Raw genomic sequence first — 20254 nt, 5'->3', positions numbered from 1 at the left:
TAGAGACAACTACGTGTGTAGGGAAACGGGCGAGGACTTCTCCTCCATCGAGTTGTGCATATGTGTGGTAGACTAAATTAAACTGTTGTGCATTCATTTTCGTCGTAATTTTTTTTTTTTTTTTTTTTTTTTTTTATGAGCACCGGCATATGCCTTTTTCGTCATGTCCGACTAGCAATTTAGCTAGTTGGTAGCTATCTAGCTAAATGGCTAATTTTTTTTTTTTTTTTTTTTTTTTTTTTCTTCATTTCACCTAACATGTGCATAAATATTGCGAGCATTTTACCTGTTCAGCGTATAAACTTCACGATATTGGCAGAGTGGCACATATGTGTGTGAAAAGAAAAGAAAAAAAAAAAAAAAAAAAGGAAAAAGAACATAATGAGAAAAAAATAAGCCATATTATTCACACAAGTGGCAAGGTGGCTTAATTTTTTTTTTTTTTTTTTTAAAGTACTAACAACTTTGTTATATCTTATAAAAAAGTTTCAATTTTGTAAACATAAAAAAGAGGAAAAAGTTATGCGAGGACGGTAGGGTAAAGGCAAAAGACACAAATGGAGTTGGCATAGGGATGGTGTAATCAGCACGGGAATGAACGTGCGAGTTGTAAGGTAGGTGTCAAATCAAATTGAAGCTTATTGTGTGGTGAAAAAGTTTACATATTATAAGCGAAAAAATAAAAGTAGCAAAACGGAAAAGAAAAAGCAACAAAAAAGCAACAAAAGAGTGAATAGAAGCGTGAATAGAAACGCGAATAGAAGCGTGAATAGAAAAGGGGGTAGAAAAAATGACAAACTTTGGAATTCAGTCTAGTTCTTCGGATTAAAATGAGTTTCTCATCTGCATGTAGAACAAGGCGAACATACAAGTTGGCAGCACGTGCTGCCTTCCCAAAGCTGCATATACATACGGTGTGGATATCCTATCCTCTCCTCTATGCACCCTTCCTATAGGTGGGGCGATCAAATAAGTCTTCCTTCTGTTTTGAGCGACGATTTTGTATGTGTTCGTTGGCCCAGAGTGAATCCTTCCTTGAGGTATCATTGTCCAATAAATGTGTATACTTGGTTTGCCCTTGTTTTCCAAAATTTCCTCTTCTTACACGTAAAACTTTGGGAAGATTTTGTTTATCAATCATATCCTCATAAACTGGTTCATTGTAATCACGAGTGTATATTTCTTCTTTCCCTTCTTCAAAGAGATCTTGAAAGAATCCACCTTTATGGTAATACTTTTGCATAAATAACATTTTTTTTTTTTTTTTTTTTTTCTTGTGTGGTATTAATTTATTTTGTTCTAATATTTCTTTATTAGTCATTTTTCTTCTTTCGTTAATTTCTTCTTTTAAAATTTCATATTTTTTTCTATTCATTTCGTCTCTCTTTAGCCTGTTCAGGTGACGAATTTTCCACAGTTCATATTCTTCTTCATTTGGATCTTCATTATCATCGACATTCTCATCTTCGAAATTTTCGTCAGAGGAGAAAAACAAATTATTTTCTTTATTCTTCCTCTCTTCCATCATTATATCATTGTTTATGGTCTCTTTTATTATATTTTCTTTTTTTTCCATTTCGATCATTTCCTTTTCCTTTGTCATATCCTTTAGCATTTTTTCTTCCTCTTTCTCTTTTTTGCTATTTTCTATCAGTGTTTTTCTCTTATTTTTTAATACGTATTCGTGTTTCATTGGCACGTTTTCATATTCTCCATTCATGTAGTTCTCATCATCTGATTCTTCATCTGATTCGTCATCTGATTCGTCATCTGGTTCGTCATCTGGTTCGTCATCTGGTTCGTCATCCAATTCTTTATCCGCTTCTTCATCCGCTTCTTCATCCGCTTCTTCATCCGCTTCTTCATCCGCTTCTTCACATGCTGCATCATGTTCTTTTTTCACATCTATCATTTCTTTACCTAACGGAAAACATTTCTCACCATTCGCTGTTCTTTCATGCTTCTCTTTCTCCAATCGAGATTTTATATCACCTTGACCTTTTCGTTCATCCGAATGGTTAATAACCTGGACTTCTCTAACTCTCCTGATAATTCTTTCACGTTCGTTGCCCTTTATGTCTATCAAGCGTGCAAGGGTTAATACAGATTGTTTGATTTTAATTTATTAATATGTGTATCCCCATAAGTGGGATAATCTCAATGTATCATTCGGTGGAAGAGAAGAGCATTTGCCACGTGCACAGATGCAAAGACAGACTCATGGGTGATGCAATACTGATGGGAGATGCAATACTGATGGGAGATGCAATACTGATGGGTGATGCAATACTGATGGGAGATGCAATACTGATGGGAGATGCAATACTGATGGGAGATGCAATACTGATGGGAGATGCAATACTGATGGGAGATGCAATACTGATGGGAGATGCAATACTGATGGGAGATGCAATACTGATGGGAGATGCAAAGCGCATCAGAATGTATTTCTATTCCCTTCTCCTCCTTTTTTACTCAACCTTACTTTTATTTTTAAGTCTCTCAATTCTGCTGTCATCTTGGATATGGGTACGTGACGAATGACCTAGTAACTCTTTGTTTATATGAGCTTTCTTTTTTCTCTGATTCTGTAATTGTAAGTACTCATCCACGGGATCACTAATCTTGTCGTGTTTGTCTTTATAGTCAACTTCCTCGTCATTTCCATCGCCCTCTTCGTCATCATCATCTTCATTTGCGTTCTCAGCATAATGTGGTTTCTGTGTGTGTAGTTGGGGAAGGAGGGAGAGAGAAAAAAAAAAAAAAAAAAAAAAAAAAAATGGACAAAAATTAAAAAGCAAAATGGTAACACGAAGCAAAGTAGGATAACGGAATAATGAATTACAAAATTATGCGATAAAATTAAAACTAATATAAAATGACAGACATGCTTTTACGAGTCTTAAACTGTTTTTCCCTCTGTTTGGGTTATATGTAAATGACATGTGTTATTCAAGTGAAATGGACTAGAGTTCTTTTTTTTTTTTTTTTTTTTTTTTTTTTTTTTTTTTTTGGGGGTGGGGTGGGGGAATAGCGGATGGGCGTACCTTTCCAGGGAAATACCTCCTAACAACTGCCTTTTCATTTTCCTTTTGTCTGACTCTTTCCTTCTGTGCTGCTTTTGATTTTACAGCTTCTCCTGATTTAATGAAATCATCATTATCATCCTTAACATCAAAGTAATTTAAAAGTTCATTTACTGAACTCATTCTTATTTTGTTCTTCGTTTCTGGACTTGTGTTTTTCTTCCTTTCCCTTTTTCATTTTACATTTTACATTTAACAGTTAACATTTAATATTTAACATTTTACATTTTTTTTTTTTTTTTTTTTTTTCTAATGTTTTATAGGAATTTGTTTGGAGGGAAAAATAAAAAAATAAAAATATAAAAAAAAAAAGTGGAAAAGTTAGGATACTTGAAGGGTTGAATTAAAACTTATCTCATAATATGATTTACAAATATATCTTCTCAATTTAACGTTTCATCACTTTTTTTTTTTTTTTTTTTTTTTTTTTTTCCTTCCTACCTCTTTCCCCCCATATTTATGAATTTCCACGTGGGGTGGTTGGATTGGAACGTGTCCCCTTTTTCACCGTTCTTCATCAATTTCCTTCACCTTTTGAGGAATAGATTATTGTGTTTCACTTAGGAGAAGTTTCTTTTTCTGTTACAACACGATTACACGTACATGCATGCATGTGTATACTTCTGCTTGCATACCTGTTTCATTTGTTCCACACCTGTTTACATTTGCTTCTATGAAAAGTTGGTCTGCATATATGCACTTCCTTAACGGGGCTGACAAGCCCATTGAGCGTGGCCAAAATGTAAAATGAGAGAGAAAAAAAAAAAAAAAAGAACGAGCAAGCAAACGAGCGATCAAACGAGGGACCAAACGAGGGACCAAACGAGGGACCAAACGAGGGACCAAACAAGGGACCAAACGAGGGACAAAATGAACGAATATTTTGCTTATACCAAACGTGACAAAATTTCCTGCATAAATTGTGGGAACACACACACGCACAAAAAAAAAAAAAAATAAAATAAAATAAAACAGTTGAAGAGAATTACACACATAGAACACTTCTTTACAACATATACATAGCGTTCTTTTCTTTTCCTCGTTTTTTCCTTTTTTTGCTCTTTTTTTTTTTTTCCACGATTTAGAATCCTTTTGTGAAATATGTTCAAGTGGAATGCATGGAATATATCCCAAACAGTATGAGAAGTAGAATAATTGTTAATAAAAAAAAAAAAAAAAAAAAAAAAAATGAACAAACACTCAGTGTGTGTGCGTCATCACCCTTGGGTGCAGATAAATTTTTGCATCAATGTGGTTTCTTCTTTTGACAGTGGAAAAAACGTGTGAAATGACCAAAGAAAGAAATGAAAAAAGCGGTTGAAAAAAAACAGACACACAGACAAACAAACAAAAGCTTCGTGAACACGCAGGGATCAAATCGGTTGGAGATAATAAACGTAAGTATATTTCTACATATGTGTGTGTGGAACAAGAAGTGGCAAGGTAATACTTTCGCGGAATTCATAAAATGCGTGAGAATATTTTTATGTAATTGTGCGATACATGCGTGATACATACTTGTGTATTACGTACTTGGATGGGGAGGGGAAAGAAAAAAAAAAAAAAAAAAAAAAATGTGGTGATAGGCAGACGGCAAAATGGTGGGTCCTCAGAGGGGAGGAAGCTCGTGTAAGGAGCTAAAAAAAAAATAAAGAAAATAAAAAATAAAATATAATAAAATACAGTGTAGTGCAGTGAAATATAGAGAAATGCTGTGACGTGAAATGAAACATATGAATATACCCCTGTTCAGCATCCCTCCGCAGAGTTCTCACTCTTGTCACACTTCTCCCTCGGCGCTGTGCTGACACATGTCAAACAAAAACCTGCGCGTGTTCAGGTAAAAAAGAGTCAAATGCATATGGGAAGAAAAGGAAAGGGACAACTTCCTATGGCCTTCGAAAATAGTTACAAACGGGTTTAAGCCTTTGGTACTGGGGGGAGGAGGATTTGTTTTTTCCAGTTTTCTTATTCTCATATTGTAATTATAAATGAAATGAAATATATAGTATAGGAAATATAAAATTTTAAATAAATTTTTTTTAATTTTATGAACTAGTCTTTTTTTTTTCCCCTTAAAAAGGATATCAAAATAGTAGCATAAAAAATTGTTCTTGTTTTTTTTAATGATAATGAGTAAATTTATAATTAAACTTTTCTCCTTGTCAAATGTTAAGTTGAAGTGACTACAGTTTATTTCCACCTTCATTATATTTTCTTTTCGTACAACAGTTTGGCAGTTTCGGTTCAATTTCACAAAATAATCATCACAGAATAGTAGCAAATAATTTTCCTCCTTGTCGTGCAGGTAGTTCAGAACAACCAGGTCGTGTCTGTGAATAGAAAGAAGTGGGGTGAAATAGGATTGGGATAAGATAATGTCTGATGAGATAATATATGTGATGTTGTGAAGCCAAATTAGGTGAAATGAAACGATACAAAAATGACGATAAAAGTTGGGCACATGGGAATAAAGCAGCAGCGGTAGCAAGATATCTCATCACACATTCTCAGTTCATCAGCTTGGTAATTACACTTAGACATGCATATATAGGTGTATAAAATTTACACATGCACGTTTGCAAAACTGCATAATGAGAATGCATGTTGTTTGTCTTACATGAGGACCCGATCCATTGGAGTGCATATTCCAAAGACATACTTATCGTGTATAATTTTGTTTCTTTTGTAAATGGACAAATACACGGGGAATTCCTCCAAGTTGGACTGAGAAAGTGGGTAAATTGTACAAGAGAAAATTTCCTTTGATCAGTTGTTCTTACGAATGGAGTATATAAGTGTGCAGTTGTGAAATAAAAATAAAATAAATATACCCAATTCGGCCATCGATTCGGTTTTTTTTTTTTTTTTTTTTTTTTTTTTTTTTTTTTTTTTTTTACGCTTTCATTACCTTAACATTGGCATGACTCCCTGCAGGTTGATACATTGTTCTTTCCGAAAAATATTTCAAAATGTGTATCTTTTCCTTTTTAAAAGTAGCTTTATCATTATGGAGATAATTTTTATCAATTTGTGGAGGCATTTGGACGCCTGAGGTATTATTATCGCTAGCATCGTACAGGTAATAATTAATACTTGACATAAGGTCTTTACCAAAGGTTTTCAAGGTATTGTTTAAAACACTAAAGTTGTTTGAATTGGATATTTTATCTGAACGTTCAGATTGTTCACTTTCATGAATAGAAGGGCTGGCAAGAATGTTGGCACTTTCGGTAAATTCTTCAAAGACGTAAGTTTTTTTATTATTGACCATGTAAAATAAGTCTTTGTTTATATTTTCCATAATTTTATTTTTCTTTGATTTTATATAAAAATTAGAGTCACTCTCTATGTTCCTATTATCAATCTCTTGGTAATACACTTCATCTTGCATACCCCCCCTTGTATAACCTGACCTGGTCAGGCTTTTTTGTTTTCTAATACCACCACTATTTTTTCTTTCCTTCGTTCTACATTTTACCTGACTGTTCATGTGATTTTGAGAACACTGCTGGTTTGAAATGGCTAGCTCGGTTGTGCCTCTCACCTGAGTACACAAACTGATCTCGCCCGTTCCATTTGGTTCTCTAAACCCACTAAGCCCGCTCAGCCCACTAAACGCACTAAGTCCGCTCAGCCCACTAAACCCACTAAGTCCACTCAGCCCACTGAATCCGCTAAGCCCAGTAAAATCTGCAAAGCCAGTAGCTCCCTGTATGGTTCTAAACCCAGTGTAAATATCAACGTTAAAAATGGAATTATCCATAAGGTTGTGAAAAAAATTGTAGTAATTACTTATATACTTGTTCAATAAATTCATTTTCGTTAAATAAAAGAATAAACCTTTGTACAATTCCTTCATATAAAAATCGAAAAGATAATTTATAAAGTTCTGTGCGTCCTTTTCTTTCACTTTCTTTATGTACAAAGAGCTGATGGAAATGTCTGCGTTATTTAAGTTATTCAGGTAGGAGAGTCGAACAGTTAATTTGCAAGGTCCTTTATGTTTGTACTGATATATGTTGTACTGATTTGTCTTTACAAATATCAAATTTATGTTTATGTTAGATATTTTAAAATTTTTTATTTTTAGTTTTTTCCTTTTTCCTCCTCCTATAATGTAATGATATATATCTTTATGATTATTTCTGACTTTGTTCAGGTGAACATTTCTACCTCTACTGAAACTGGGGATACCACAGTGGAAAAGACATTTATGACTCAGCTTGTGCATCCTCATTGCACTTTTCTGAGATGTCTTAGTAAAATAAAAGAGGAAGGAATCCTCCTCTTTGAGTTTTCTTTTTCTCCATTTTTTTCTCTTACAGAACATTTCATAACAATATGCAAAATTATCGACCATATCTAAAGTTATCTGAACATGTACAGGCGAAATGAACAAATCAAAATTTTTGATCACTAATGCATTATGGCAATTTTCGTAAGCCACGTGTGCACGGATTAAGCAACTTCCGTTACTTATATTATCTAATTCGGAGTTTTTATTGGTGTCTACCATTCTTGTGTTTTCATTATGTATGTCATTTTTGGCCTCATTTTTGGCCTCATTTTTGGCCTCATTTTTGGTCTCATTTTTGGTCTCATTTTTGGCCTCATTTTTGGCCTCATTTTTGGCCTCATTTTTACAAAAAATTTTCTTTAGATCAGAGGAGGAGAAATCGATTATAGTGGCGTCTTCCAAGAAGAGCAGGAAAACGTTCTGTTGGTTTTTTTTCAAACTTAGCAGCATATTTACATTATTTAAAATGATACTGAATAGATGAGAATTGTACTTTTTTTTAAAAAAATTTCCTGGAGTAACGAAACCAGTTTCATCATGTTGCTCATAATTTGATGTTTCCAATATCTTGTCTTGTTCAATTTTTCCGTTTGAAGAGATTTTTTCATTTTCTACATGGGGCGAGATTATTCGATTTTTCCAATTTGAATTACCTTTCCTGATTTGTTTTTTCTTGTCTTCATCTCTTATCAGAACCGTGGAAAAAACGTTAATTTGGATGTCCTTTACAATGTCGAAGTAAAGGTGCATGCCATCCTCAGCTTTTGTCCTTCCTAGGTCATAAAAAACAAATTGATATCTCTTTCTAGTCTCGAACAAGTTGACATTTTTATTTTCAAAGTGACAATAAGATGGGGAATTATTTTGTCTTTCCTCTTTTTTTAACAATTTGAGATTCTCATTCTGTTTACAATTTGGAGTTTCAAAAATTGGTCTTTTATTACCTTTCCTTTGCTTTCTCATCAGTTGTGCTGTTATATATGGATATGGTTGTTTCTCTTTTTTTGTGTCGTATGTTTTCTTCTCTTGGTGCAGGTTATTATTCCATGGAAGCATGGGGATCCTAACAAATGGGGGGAACCCTTTTTCGTCCCATGATAAATTGGAGAAAAAATTGGAATTGTATACTTGTCGACACCTTTTCCGTTTTAACTTGATAAAAACGGTTGCATATTTTCTGAACAAATTTATATGCTGACTAATACATCGTAAGTCTTGAGGCGACGATGGGTGCATATTTTGGAAAAGTTTTTTACAATTTTTCTTTTTTTTATGTTGGAAATGATGATCTCTTCTTTTTCTGTTTCGTGTCAAATTCTCATGTATCGGTGCATTCTGGATAGATGGCCTTTTTGCACAAGTGAAAAATGTGTTCATATTTACTTTTCCTCTAATGTGAATTATATTATCAACATATTGAGAAATTTTCAGAAAAATTTTTTTCCCCCCTTTCTTGTTTGTAACAAAGGTTTCAAGAAATATGATAAAGTTGTTGCACTCAGGGTTCAGGGAATCATAATTTGGAGAGGCACGTGGAGATTCTTTTGGATCTTCACATGGAATCCAAATTGGATCACCTTTCATTTTTCTTTCTATTACAAAGGACAGAATTTGTTTTTTTCTCTTCATGGGAAACTTGACGATTTGATATGCTGATGTTTGCTTGTAGGGATAGACAATGAAAAATGAATTTTTTATATTTTTATTTTTTCTGAGCGGAAAAAAATGAACACTTTTTTTCCTTACATGGCGAAGCATTTTGAGGTTAGATTTTAAAAATCGCTTCAAATAATTCACATTGTTCGATATGTAATTTATATTTTCCTTTGTCAGCTTATTCTTGTCATAATTTACATATTCATTTGTTTTTACATCTTCTTCTTCGCTTGAGTGATCACTACTTTCAATTTGAAATATATTTCGGAAGAAATTTTCCTTGTCTCTGATATTCCTTTTTTCAGCCGTGTTAATACTGCCCACTTCTTTGTGTTCTGTTTGATTTATGCTCTGGTTATTCCATTTCAACTGATTACTTCTTTTCAGCTGATTGCTTCTTTCCAGATGATTACTTCTTTCCAGATGATTACTCCTTTTCTCGTTTTCTTTTCCACTTTGGATATCTACAGCATCTTCCACTTTTCTGTCTCCCTCGTTTAAGGCTGTATCTTTTCCATGCTTTAGAACCAGACCCTTTTTAATCATACTTACAATCTCGCTGTAGTGAAAAATATCGAAAATGATATCTGTATCCATGTCATTTTGAATGTATATTTTTTTTATTTGCTGTTCCTTTTCGATAAATTTGTAAATATTCATTATTGTGTTGTTTTCATTGCTGTCCATAGAATGGAATAGCAATTTCTGTGTCTTATGACTTGAAAACTGTTTCTCCACTTTTTTTTTCTTCTTCTTCTCCCATCTGTATTCAGAAATTATTAAAAAGAGAGAATTTTTGAACGACACATGGGCGTTCTTACCAATACTGTTTGCACTACTGTTGCCACTATTACTTCCACTATTGTTATCACAATTGTTATTACAACCATTGCTGTAGTATCCTCTGAGCTTATTTCCACGAATTACACTTATTTTGAGGTACACAACCGGATTTTTTTTTTTTCTGCTACACATAATATTTTGAGAAGAAACGGAAAAGCAGAAAATATAAGAACCTTCCCTTGTTATATTTATAGCTCCGCTCCAAAAGACATAATCGTGAGATATATTTTCATTTTTAATTTTAAAAAAAAAATTTTCTTTTTCAATTTCCATGAGATTTATTACTGAACGAGAATTCCTCTGAAATGTATACATCAAAGAGTTAGGAGTGAAAGAAGAGGACATCAGAATATTGAAATTTGTCTGATTTATGATTATATATGTTGGGTATATAATCAAAAGAGAACTAATTTTACTGAACCGAGTGGAATGACTTCCATGTTCATAATCTTTTACATAATGTATTGTATAGCCTGAAGTATATTCTCTTCCTTTGTATGAATAAGATACATTTGTCTCTTTATAACTATTAATTGTCATATTTCTTATTTTGACATTTTCTAGTTGTACACTAGTAACAGGTTCATTGTATAATCCAAGAAAACATTTCATCCGTTTCAACGGGTACACATTCAAAGGGTTGTTGTTGTTGTTGTTGTTGTTGTTGTTGTTGCTGCTGCTGCTGCTGCTGTTGTTGCTGTTCTTCTTCTTCTTTGTTGTATTTTTTAACCGATTCACAAAATGAATTTTTTTTCTATTTATTTCTACGTTCTTCAAATCATAAGAATAGAGATAAATTAATGTGTGACAAGTTATCACAATTTCGCTGTTCCTTTTAATGACATTTGTGTAGTATTGTACAACATAAGATTCGTTTCTTCTTCCAATGCTCTGCACACCTGATTTCCTCAAACCTGATTCTGTTGAAACTTCTATCTTTGTTATGTTTTTTTCTTCCTTTTGAACCCACGTTGAAGAATTGGAATTCATAGCATACAATGGATCCACATGAATTGGAAATCCATTATGTAGTTGATGGGTTACATTCAATTTGATGCCACATAAGGAGTTACAAGATACATTCAAATCTACATCGTCATGGAATATATCTTTACTCGTAAATGGATTTACACTTCTCAAACGATTTCTACTCTTATAGCATACTCTTATCGGTAGTGCATTTGTAATATTCACCATTTTGTCTATATGCAAATAGAAGCATCCATAATTCGAATTTTTACTTCTAATCAATGTCAAATTGGTGTATAATTCATTATCATTGATATTCCAGCATTCGTTGCACTCATCGTTTAGTAGCATTGTTATGAATTTTCTTTCTATACAATTGTATATGCTATATATATTGTTCATATTGTTTTTCTGAACCTGATGGAGGAGGTTCATTGTACTAGGTTCATGGTTTACATTCGCAAAATGGCTAGCTGCATCTGCGTAAAAAAAATTGTTCCTGTCGTGGATTCTATGAAAGGGAACGATTTTGTTCATTACGCTATGGTAAGAAGCACTGTTCTTGTGATCACCTCCGTCACCTCCACCATAAGCATCATTCCGATCTATCGAAGATGCAAAATATTTTTTGCATCTCATATATTGAATCAATTGGTCTTTTCCCACTACTCGAACATTACTAAAATTCTGAAATGACAATTTGTTCGAAATTAATAACATTTTTTTGTAATAAAGGATCAAAATAAAAGTATCCATTTGAAGGTTGCATCTATGTCTACTTATGTATGTGTATCTTCTGGAAAATAAAATCCTCTTATAATTATTAAACAAAAGTATCATGTCGTACTTTGTATTGTTATAGATGCACATATTTGTGTACACAAAATAAAAGTTATTATTTCGTGACACTACAAGTTCCTCATTTCTGCTCCACTTAAAGGTTAACGATGGAAATATAAATTTCTTCATTCTCTCCATATATAGCATATGTACTAGATTCGTTTTATCAAATCTGGCATTCATTATTTCATTGCTTTGGTATGTCATTATTCTATCGCAAATATTATTTACAACTGTGTAATCGTCATGGTTAAAGTTGAAGTATTTGCTTCTAAAGAGGTAGAGATTTTTCCTATTTGTGTTCACCCGTCTCGATGTCTCATTTGCATTCATTCCACATCGATCATTTTGGTTATTTCCTTTTCCCTCTTTTTTATTGAACCCTTCTCCATAATTAAGTCTACCACATCTGATTATTTTTAATTGTGTTTGTTTAGCACCCTTTGATGTGTCTTTTCCATCATTTATACCTCTAACAGGAGACTGCATGAAATTCTCGTAACTTTTCTCCATATGTTGATTTTGGCTGACTGAACCCATTTCTTTTAATGAACCCATTTCTGCTAATGAACCCCTGCGGTTGAGTTCAGAGGGTGTTCGATTAGTGTGCACTACTTCTCTTGTTCGATAATTCCTCCAATCGTTTATCTCATTACACAAGTGTATAATATTTCTAAATGCATTTTTGGTAAGAAAAATGTTTATATGCTCATTTTTAAAAAGGAGAATTATATTATTTTGTTTTCTCGTGCGTATGTATATAAAGTGGATGTGAATACCTTTTACAAACTCTTCATAAATGTTATTTTTCGAAAAAGACAACTCTAAGCACATGCTTGATTCATGTCTTTTCAGAATAATATCCTTTTTTTTACTACATGTTACATATTCATAATTTCCCTGAACATGTGCATGCAATATTTTTTTCTTTTTGCATCTATTTAATTTGGAATAATACACATTCTCGAATAAATGTATATTCAAATTAGTGCTAATCAATCGCAGAATGAATGTGGAATAATTTTCTATTTTCATTCTTTTTATTTTACATTCATACTTTTTTCCATTTAACAACGTTTCACAAATCCTGTAGAAGCACACATTCATTTCTTCATGTCTGTTCATAATGTACAACAATTCGTGTATTTTATTTACAAGGTATAGAAAATCGTCTAATTTAAGCACAAAATTGGCTTGTCTTATCTCTACATCTATATACTTTGGGATCGTGCATATGGATTCTTTTTTTTCCAATCCTTGTACATTCTTTAAGCTGATATTTCGATCGTTCAGTTGGGCACCCATTTGGGCATTCCCAATTTTGCATGATATTTCATTATTGATACATTTACGTTTCCGTATGTCCATTTTGTTGTAACCTATTAACTGAATATCACATGCAACATTTTCTTTAGAGACATTTATGTCACTCATTTTAGAGGTGTGATTTTTTTTCAATAATCTGTTCAATAATATTTCTCTAAAATGTATCTTGTCGAATTTAAAATTTTTAACATTGTGTTTAAAATATATGACTTTTTCATTCTTCACATGTAGACAGAAATTGAGGTTCCTACTTATGCAATAGGATCCCGTTCTGGTTATTAAGTGTAATGCATTTTTCCTTTTTATTCTACATTTAAAATGTAAATATTCATTCATTTTTTCATTAATATTGTCAAATATGTGCAATACAAATTTTGATAATTCACCTGACCTGTTCAGGCGATTTTGCAAGAAATTGTTCACAATAAAATTGTTAAAAAATAAAAATTTTGCATTTTTTACAAAATTTAAGAATATACTTTTTCTCAAATTAAATAGCATTTGGATGTTCATGCTTCCCCGATAAATTAAACTGAATCGATTATTTTTCTGTTCTGGTAATTTGTATGTTGTTTTTTTTTTTTTTCTTTTTTTCTTCCCTTTGGTTTGATCTTTTTCTCTGCATTGTACTTGACTAATTTTCTTTGAAATTCGGAATTTTTTTGCACTTAACATATTTTCATAAAACAAAAAATTGAACACTAAATTAATGTGCTTAACCTTCACACATGTTTTGTACACATTGTTAGTTTTAATTATGCTATTGTAATTATTGAAATCATATTTTTTTACATGTTTCATCATTTTCCAGTATAATGAACAAATATTTGCGTCAATTTTTGTATCTAACGGTGCATTTTTTATGCTTTCTACTTTTATCATGTTAAGATTTTTTTTATCTTTCTGACATGAATCACTAGTATTGTATCCTTCCTGATGTTGCACTTGATCTGATAACACTTCAGCTGATGTCATGTTATATATTCGCGCTCCTCTATCTATATCTCTTATGGTGCACAATTTTGTGCTTACCTTATGGCGAAGAACGTTTTCAATTTTACTGATGTGTACATTTTTATCATCCACAAAGTAGAAGATGTATAAATTGAACAATTCGAACATGTCTGTGTTCAGGCAGATTCTGTCAATTTTGATGCATAAATCGTTCGTTATTTCACATGCCATGTGATCAGTTTTAAATCTCTTATACAGAATTTGAAATATTTTTTTCGTTCTCTTTTTTTTTACGTGTCTATATTTAACAAGTTTCATTTTTACAAATGAGTTAAATGATGTGATGTCGTTTATTTCTACATCAGTATGATTCATACGAGATAGCCATTTGGTGTACTTTTTGGGGTCCATTCTCTTATGGTACATTAATATATCATATGGATATTCATAGTAGGTGTTCAAGAGGAGTGGGATACTTCCTTTAACATAAGTTATAATTTTATCAAAACCAATATATCGGACTATTTTTACAAAAATGAATTTGCTGAATAGATAATTCATTCTACTATTTAAGTGATAGTTCTGGAGATTCACATGCAGGTGAAACAGATACAAACGTATATCTAGATCCTTTGCACATCTACCACTGTTCAAATTTGAGTTAGATTCATTTGGATTGTACTGTTCTAAACTACTTTCACTCCTGTAGTATCTACCATAAGCATACTCCAAGTTGTTGTTTAACAAATTCTCAAGAAATATGTCTTGAAGTAATCTGTAAGTCATTGGAGAGAGGTATATAACTCCAGAAGCGTATATCGAAATATTGATCCCGTTTATGCTTCTATACAACATGTTTCTACAATATGATATCAACAGATTTACATTTTTTCCTACAAATTTTCCTTCAATAGAATCCAATCGTGTGTTTAAAAAATGAGTATAAATTTTATCATACAGTGCGATTTTTTTTTTTTTTTTTTCAAGTATAATTTTGTTTTTTACAGATATATCATTTTGTGCTATTATAACATTTCTGTTATTGGACACGTTGGGTAGGAAAAGAGCGACTCGATTTAAAACGATCTTATATTTATGTAAACTTATTACATCGTTCTTCATTTCAATTCGTTTGACTTTGTACAAATGGGTTTCCCTCTCCTCCTGCTTGATTTTTTTTCCATTCCTTTCATTTTTTGCACTTTTTGCACTTTTTACACTTTTTACTTTTTTCACCGTTTTGTCTGCAATTAGAGGAGGGTATCGTGCAGGGCTGGACGAATATGTGCCTCTTGGTTTTTTTCCCTCTTTTTGGTTAACTAGCTTTTCTCCATTTCTCTCGAACCAACCTTGCATCTGATTCCTCAGAAGTATACTATTTCGAAAGGAAAACGGATTTGCAACCTCCTCTTCTCGGAAGTATAGAAAGGGATTATCACTTCTGGATCGGTCTTTTCCTTCTTGAAAAATGTGTTTTATTGAAAATAAATATCCCACGTCTGTCAAGAGATACTTGTTCAGAAAGAAAAAAAAGTCATTCGTTTTGTAAATCATGTTTATACCCCTCCCATGGATGTTCGTTCTCGTGTTGTATTTCTTAACACTTTGGATCATTTTTTCTACTTCTTGTGATAGTTTAGCAATCGTACAACCTTTCATCTTTTTTTTATGGTCATATAAATTTTCCAAATGTTTAACTTGTTCATAGGACAGACTACAAATTTGATGTAAAAAATCGATGTTTTTCACAGTTGTAACAAGTGTAAGGTAGCGTTCATCTGAATCTGCTAATAAATGAGAATTTTTTTTTGAAAGAAATATTCTATTAAACGAGTTGTGAAATACATTTTCAGACTGTCTTGTCCATATATGTGAAATTTTCTTTTTAAATCGAAAAAAATGGAAAGTTTTATTCCTGTTGATTCTTTTTTTTACTTTCATTTGATGTATGTCCAAATGTATTTTTAAAAAATTACACATTTTTAAATTTTTCTTTTGAAGTGTATCGAAATATAAAAGAGAAAGTTCCCCATTCAGAGTCATTACATATTCACTTTTTCTCAATTCATCATTTTTGACATGTTTTAATTCGTCCAATGATAAGGCATTATCAGAAAATGCGAATGAAATTTTACTTTTTATGTCAATTTGAATTTGATATTTCATCAAATTTGGCTTACTATATATAGAATTTATTTTATTTCTAAATTTATTTTTGTACAATGATGTAAATTTTGAAACACCCTTTTTCACTTTATGTGCCTCACAAGGATGATTACATTTTTCCTCTTTTGACGTTTCACCACCATTAGGAAGTCCTTCATTTTGATATTCCAGCTGTGCACACGTGTTTGCATTTGTTGCAGTATCAGAATTCATTCCCTTCTTATCAAAAGATTTTTTAACAAAATGGTATATGCTTCTTCTACCTCTTCTTCCTGTGCTCACTTTCCTTTTGCTGTTTTTAACACAATTCTTTAATTCCTCCTTTCCACTGTTCAGATTCAGAAAATTTCCCAGAGACGCATACAACTCGTATATGATTAAATTCAAGAATGTAACCTTTGCCATATTGCACATGTTTATGTGCACCTTTCTCCCTTTCACTATTATAATAATATCATAATTATTACATGTGCTACTGGATTGTCTATTACGACCTCTGCACATATTAATGTTTTGTTTTTTAAAAGTGCATATATGTTTCAAGCGATTTGTAAGTTCTTTTAACTCAATACTCACATTTCTGAGATAGATGTAGTTGCAGTAGATTTTATTTGCTTTAAAATGAGTCCTACTTTTAGATGTAATTTTTCGAATGTATGTCAAATTGAAGGTTATACTAACACTTGTTTGGTGCTGCATATCTAAGGATTCCCTCTTTTCAGTTCCCACTTCTGCATAAAGGAGGTTCGGGTAGACACTCTTATATGTGTCGAAGGTACACGAAATGCAAAAAAGATTTACCTGACAGTTTCTATTTATGATGTTTATGTACTGGTTAGAAGAACTTGTATTATTCATAGGATCAATGATTCTATTTTTCCCCCTCCCGAATAGTCTACTCCTGAATAGTCCACTCCTGAAGTGATACATTTTTTGTCCTAAGCTGGAGTTGTATATTGAATATAAATTGTAAATGTAGTTAATGTGTTCTGGTGACAAATACCAAGTGGACTTATTCACATAAATTGTTGTAATTCTTTCCTGTTGTTCTTTCTTCTTTTCTCTCTTTAAAATAATATCCATTTTGTCACTTAAGGCGTATTCGTGAATAGCATCGTTTTGGTAATATGCCGATTTTAACATGACCTTGTTCAGGTAAAAATTGGAGCTTTCCTCCTCTACTTTAATTTTTTCCCTATCAAGACATTCCACACAAGTTGTGTCGAATTGAGAACTTGGTCCTATCCGTTTTTCTTCTTCTTCTTCTTCTTCTTCTTCTTCCTTCCAGCTTACTTCCAAATCTATTGGGATATCTTCATAATTTCTCATTTCTTCAATTTCCACTTTGAGTATTTCTTCTTTCAACAGATGGCCCGATTTGACGTATCGTAATTCCTCTTCTGGATACTTTATAACTGGCAAACACTTCAGCAAAAGGAATTTATTTATACTTTTATTTGCGTACAGAGAAAAATCCTTAATGCACACAAAGAATAAACCGTTTAGGAAGTTATAGTCCTGATGAGACATATCATTAGAAAGAGTAATAATACCAATGGATTTTTTATTAGCACATTCTAATCCAAACAAATTTGTTAACCTCTCCTGAATGGACATCAATTCTGTAACATCAGAAATTACACAGACCTTTTGCAGAAAAAAGAGATATTTCTTTTTCCTCTTTTCAAGGATACAATTTTCATTTGTTTCTTTCTTAAAAAGAAAACTATTATTACATACATCTTGCACATTGTTTGGATTGTATTGTTTGATACATTTTTTCATTTTCTTCAGAAGGGAAAAGGATTTACCTAATTCTTCATTTTTTAACGCATTGATGGAAATTACATTTTTTTCTGAACAGGTCAGCATGGATTTTAACGAAAACTTAAAATTGTTCCAGTGATGTATCTTATCATTGTGTGAACATATCCTTTTCCCCTCATTTGAGTTTCCTCTCCTTCTACGATCCTTTTCCCAAACGTTAGACTCAAACGATAGATTACGCACCGTACATTTTACTACTGTGTTATCTCCTAAATGTGCCTTAACAAGAATTGTGTTTATGTAAAAGAAAAAATTAGCAGAAAAAATGAAATGACTGTTGTTCTCTTCATTGCTGTGGTGGAAACTAGAAAAAATGTTTTTCGCATGCTCCTTCTGCACTACTTTTATCAAGTCCTTCAGGAAATTGTCCTTCCTGTTGCTCCCATTCAATTTGGTGAATATTTCTTTCAATTCGCATACGTTGCCGTTCAGGTAAAAAAGCGGAATAATAACCTTTTTTTTCTGAACAAGAAAAAAAAAATTTTTAACAATAACTAATTTTTCTTTTTTGTTTTCTTTCCATAGGATTATTTTGCTGCATAGGAGATGACTATGATTAAGACTATCCTTATCTCGATTGTTTCGAGCGGTATCGTTTTGTCTAGCGATGTCCCCATAGCTGTCTTCGCTTTTCGCTTGAACATGTTCAGGCGAAGGGGAGTTTTTTCCCCTTGTTGGGACATTTTCTGCATTCCCATTTGCAGACACTGTACAAGAATCCAGAAAGAGGGAAATGTCGTGCAAACACAAATAATAATTTGCCTTTCCTTTGGTTTGACATTTTGCATCATTATCTTGGCAATATTTTCCGTGTCTATGCACATAGCTGTATGATATTTTTATTTGCACTTTGTTAACTTTCAAACAATAATATTTAAAAATAATTTTACAAAAAAAAAAAAAAAGTTTCAAAAAAACAGAGTGGAGAAGTTTATTTTTAAATGATCCTTTTATCAATCTTTCATATATGTTGTAATCCGAGTTGTGCGTTTCATATTTTTCCCAGTCAAGTGATAAATTAATAGACTCAACGAGAATTTCCTTTTTTCTCCATTTTGTTATTTTGATTTTATTTTTTTTAAAGAAAAGCGTGATTATTTTTTTAAAGAAAAGGGCAATTGTTTTTTTAAAGAAATCATATCTGAATGAAATATTTTTTATTTTGATGTTTTTTAATGGAATAATATTAAAGAGTAGCACATTCGAAAAAAAAATGAAACTTATTTTTACCCTATCAAAGTAAAACTTGGTGTGAGCTAGCAGGTTGAACAGTGTTCTACTCATCTTAAAGCTCTGTTCGATTATTTCGTGTGGGAATGGCAAGACTATTCAAACTGGGAACTACATTAGTGTGAAGGTTGTTGATACACACGTTACGCTGACTCTGTCTTGCAATAAATGTTTCGTGTATTTCCATAACTCAAAAAATTTAGCAATATCAAGGATTCATTTGTTCTTTTTATCTTGTAACTCTTTCTGTCCTTTATTGCAATTTTATGTTCAGTATTATTTTTTGTGTTTTGTTCAAGCTTTTTTTTTTTTTTTTTTTTTTCTTTCCTATTTTGTTCAAGCTTTTTTTTTTTTTTTTTTTTTTTTTTCTTTTTTTTTTTTTTTTTTTTTTTTTTTTTTTTTTTTTTTTTTTTTTTTTTTTTTTTTTTTTTTTTTTTTTTTTTTTTTTTTTTTTTTTTTTTTTTTTTTTTTTTTTTTTTTTTTTTTTTTTTTTTTTTTTTTTTTTTTTTTTTTTTTTTTTTTTTTTTTTTTTTTTTTTTTTTTTTTTTTTTTTTCTTCTATTCACTTGTCTGTAGTGGAGGGTTACATAAATCAAATTTCCCAATTCTCCTTACCTATTCCCATATGGAGCTGTGCCTTAAGATGGAGGGTAATTCTGTTCCGCTGTGGAAAAAGAAAAAAAAGTTCTTGCCGTGCAGGTGATATGTGCATAAAAAAAAGAAAAAAAAAATCAAATCAAATCAAATCAAATCAAATCACATCAAATCAAAGATATTAAGGATTGGTATAAAACTGAGTGTAGTTATAATTTATATAAGCGTAGAGTGAAACACACAAACTGAAAAATACCCTGGAACATGTTATATGATGAAAAGGTCAGGAAAGGACCAAAATGTGTAAAAGAAAAAAAAAAAAAAAGGAATAGCAAAATAAAAATATTAAAAAAACAACAAAATGTTATGCTATTGAAAAAGGTGAGACGAACACTTGTTATGTAAAAACATTTCGAAAACTTTCAAAAAAAAAAAAAAAAAAAAAAAAAAAAAAACATTTGTAA

General features: G+C 31.7%; 2 protein-coding genes across 2 annotated transcripts; both read right to left on the bottom strand.

The window, feature by feature from the left end:
* Positions 1–937: 937 nt before the first annotated feature.
* On the bottom strand, positions 938–3209 carry PGO_123190 (putative micro-fibrillar-associated protein; the record flags this gene model as incomplete). The annotated part of the gene is made up of 3 exons (XM_028689109.1): positions 938–2079; positions 2486–2720; positions 3048–3209. 3 exons carry the CDS (start codon positions 3207–3209, stop codon positions 938–940), a joined length of 1539 nt encoding a protein of 512 aa, XP_028544910.1.
* A 1657-nt stretch (positions 3210–4866) lies between these two features.
* Positions 4867–19251, bottom strand: PGO_123180 (hypothetical protein, conserved; the record flags this gene model as incomplete). The annotated part of the gene is made up of 3 exons (XM_028689108.1): positions 4867–5419; positions 5707–5813; positions 5998–19251. 3 exons carry the CDS (start codon positions 19249–19251, stop codon positions 4867–4869), a joined length of 13914 nt encoding a protein of 4637 aa, XP_028544909.1.
* Positions 19252–20254: the final 1003 nt, after the last annotated feature.

The sequence above is a fragment of the Plasmodium gonderi genome, assembly GCF_002157705.1.
Source record: "Plasmodium gonderi DNA, contig: Chr12, whole genome shotgun sequence".
In the NCBI taxonomy this organism is placed as follows: domain Eukaryota; phylum Apicomplexa; class Aconoidasida; order Haemosporida; family Plasmodiidae; genus Plasmodium; species Plasmodium gonderi.
This window is presented reverse-complemented; position numbering and strand designations above follow the sequence as displayed.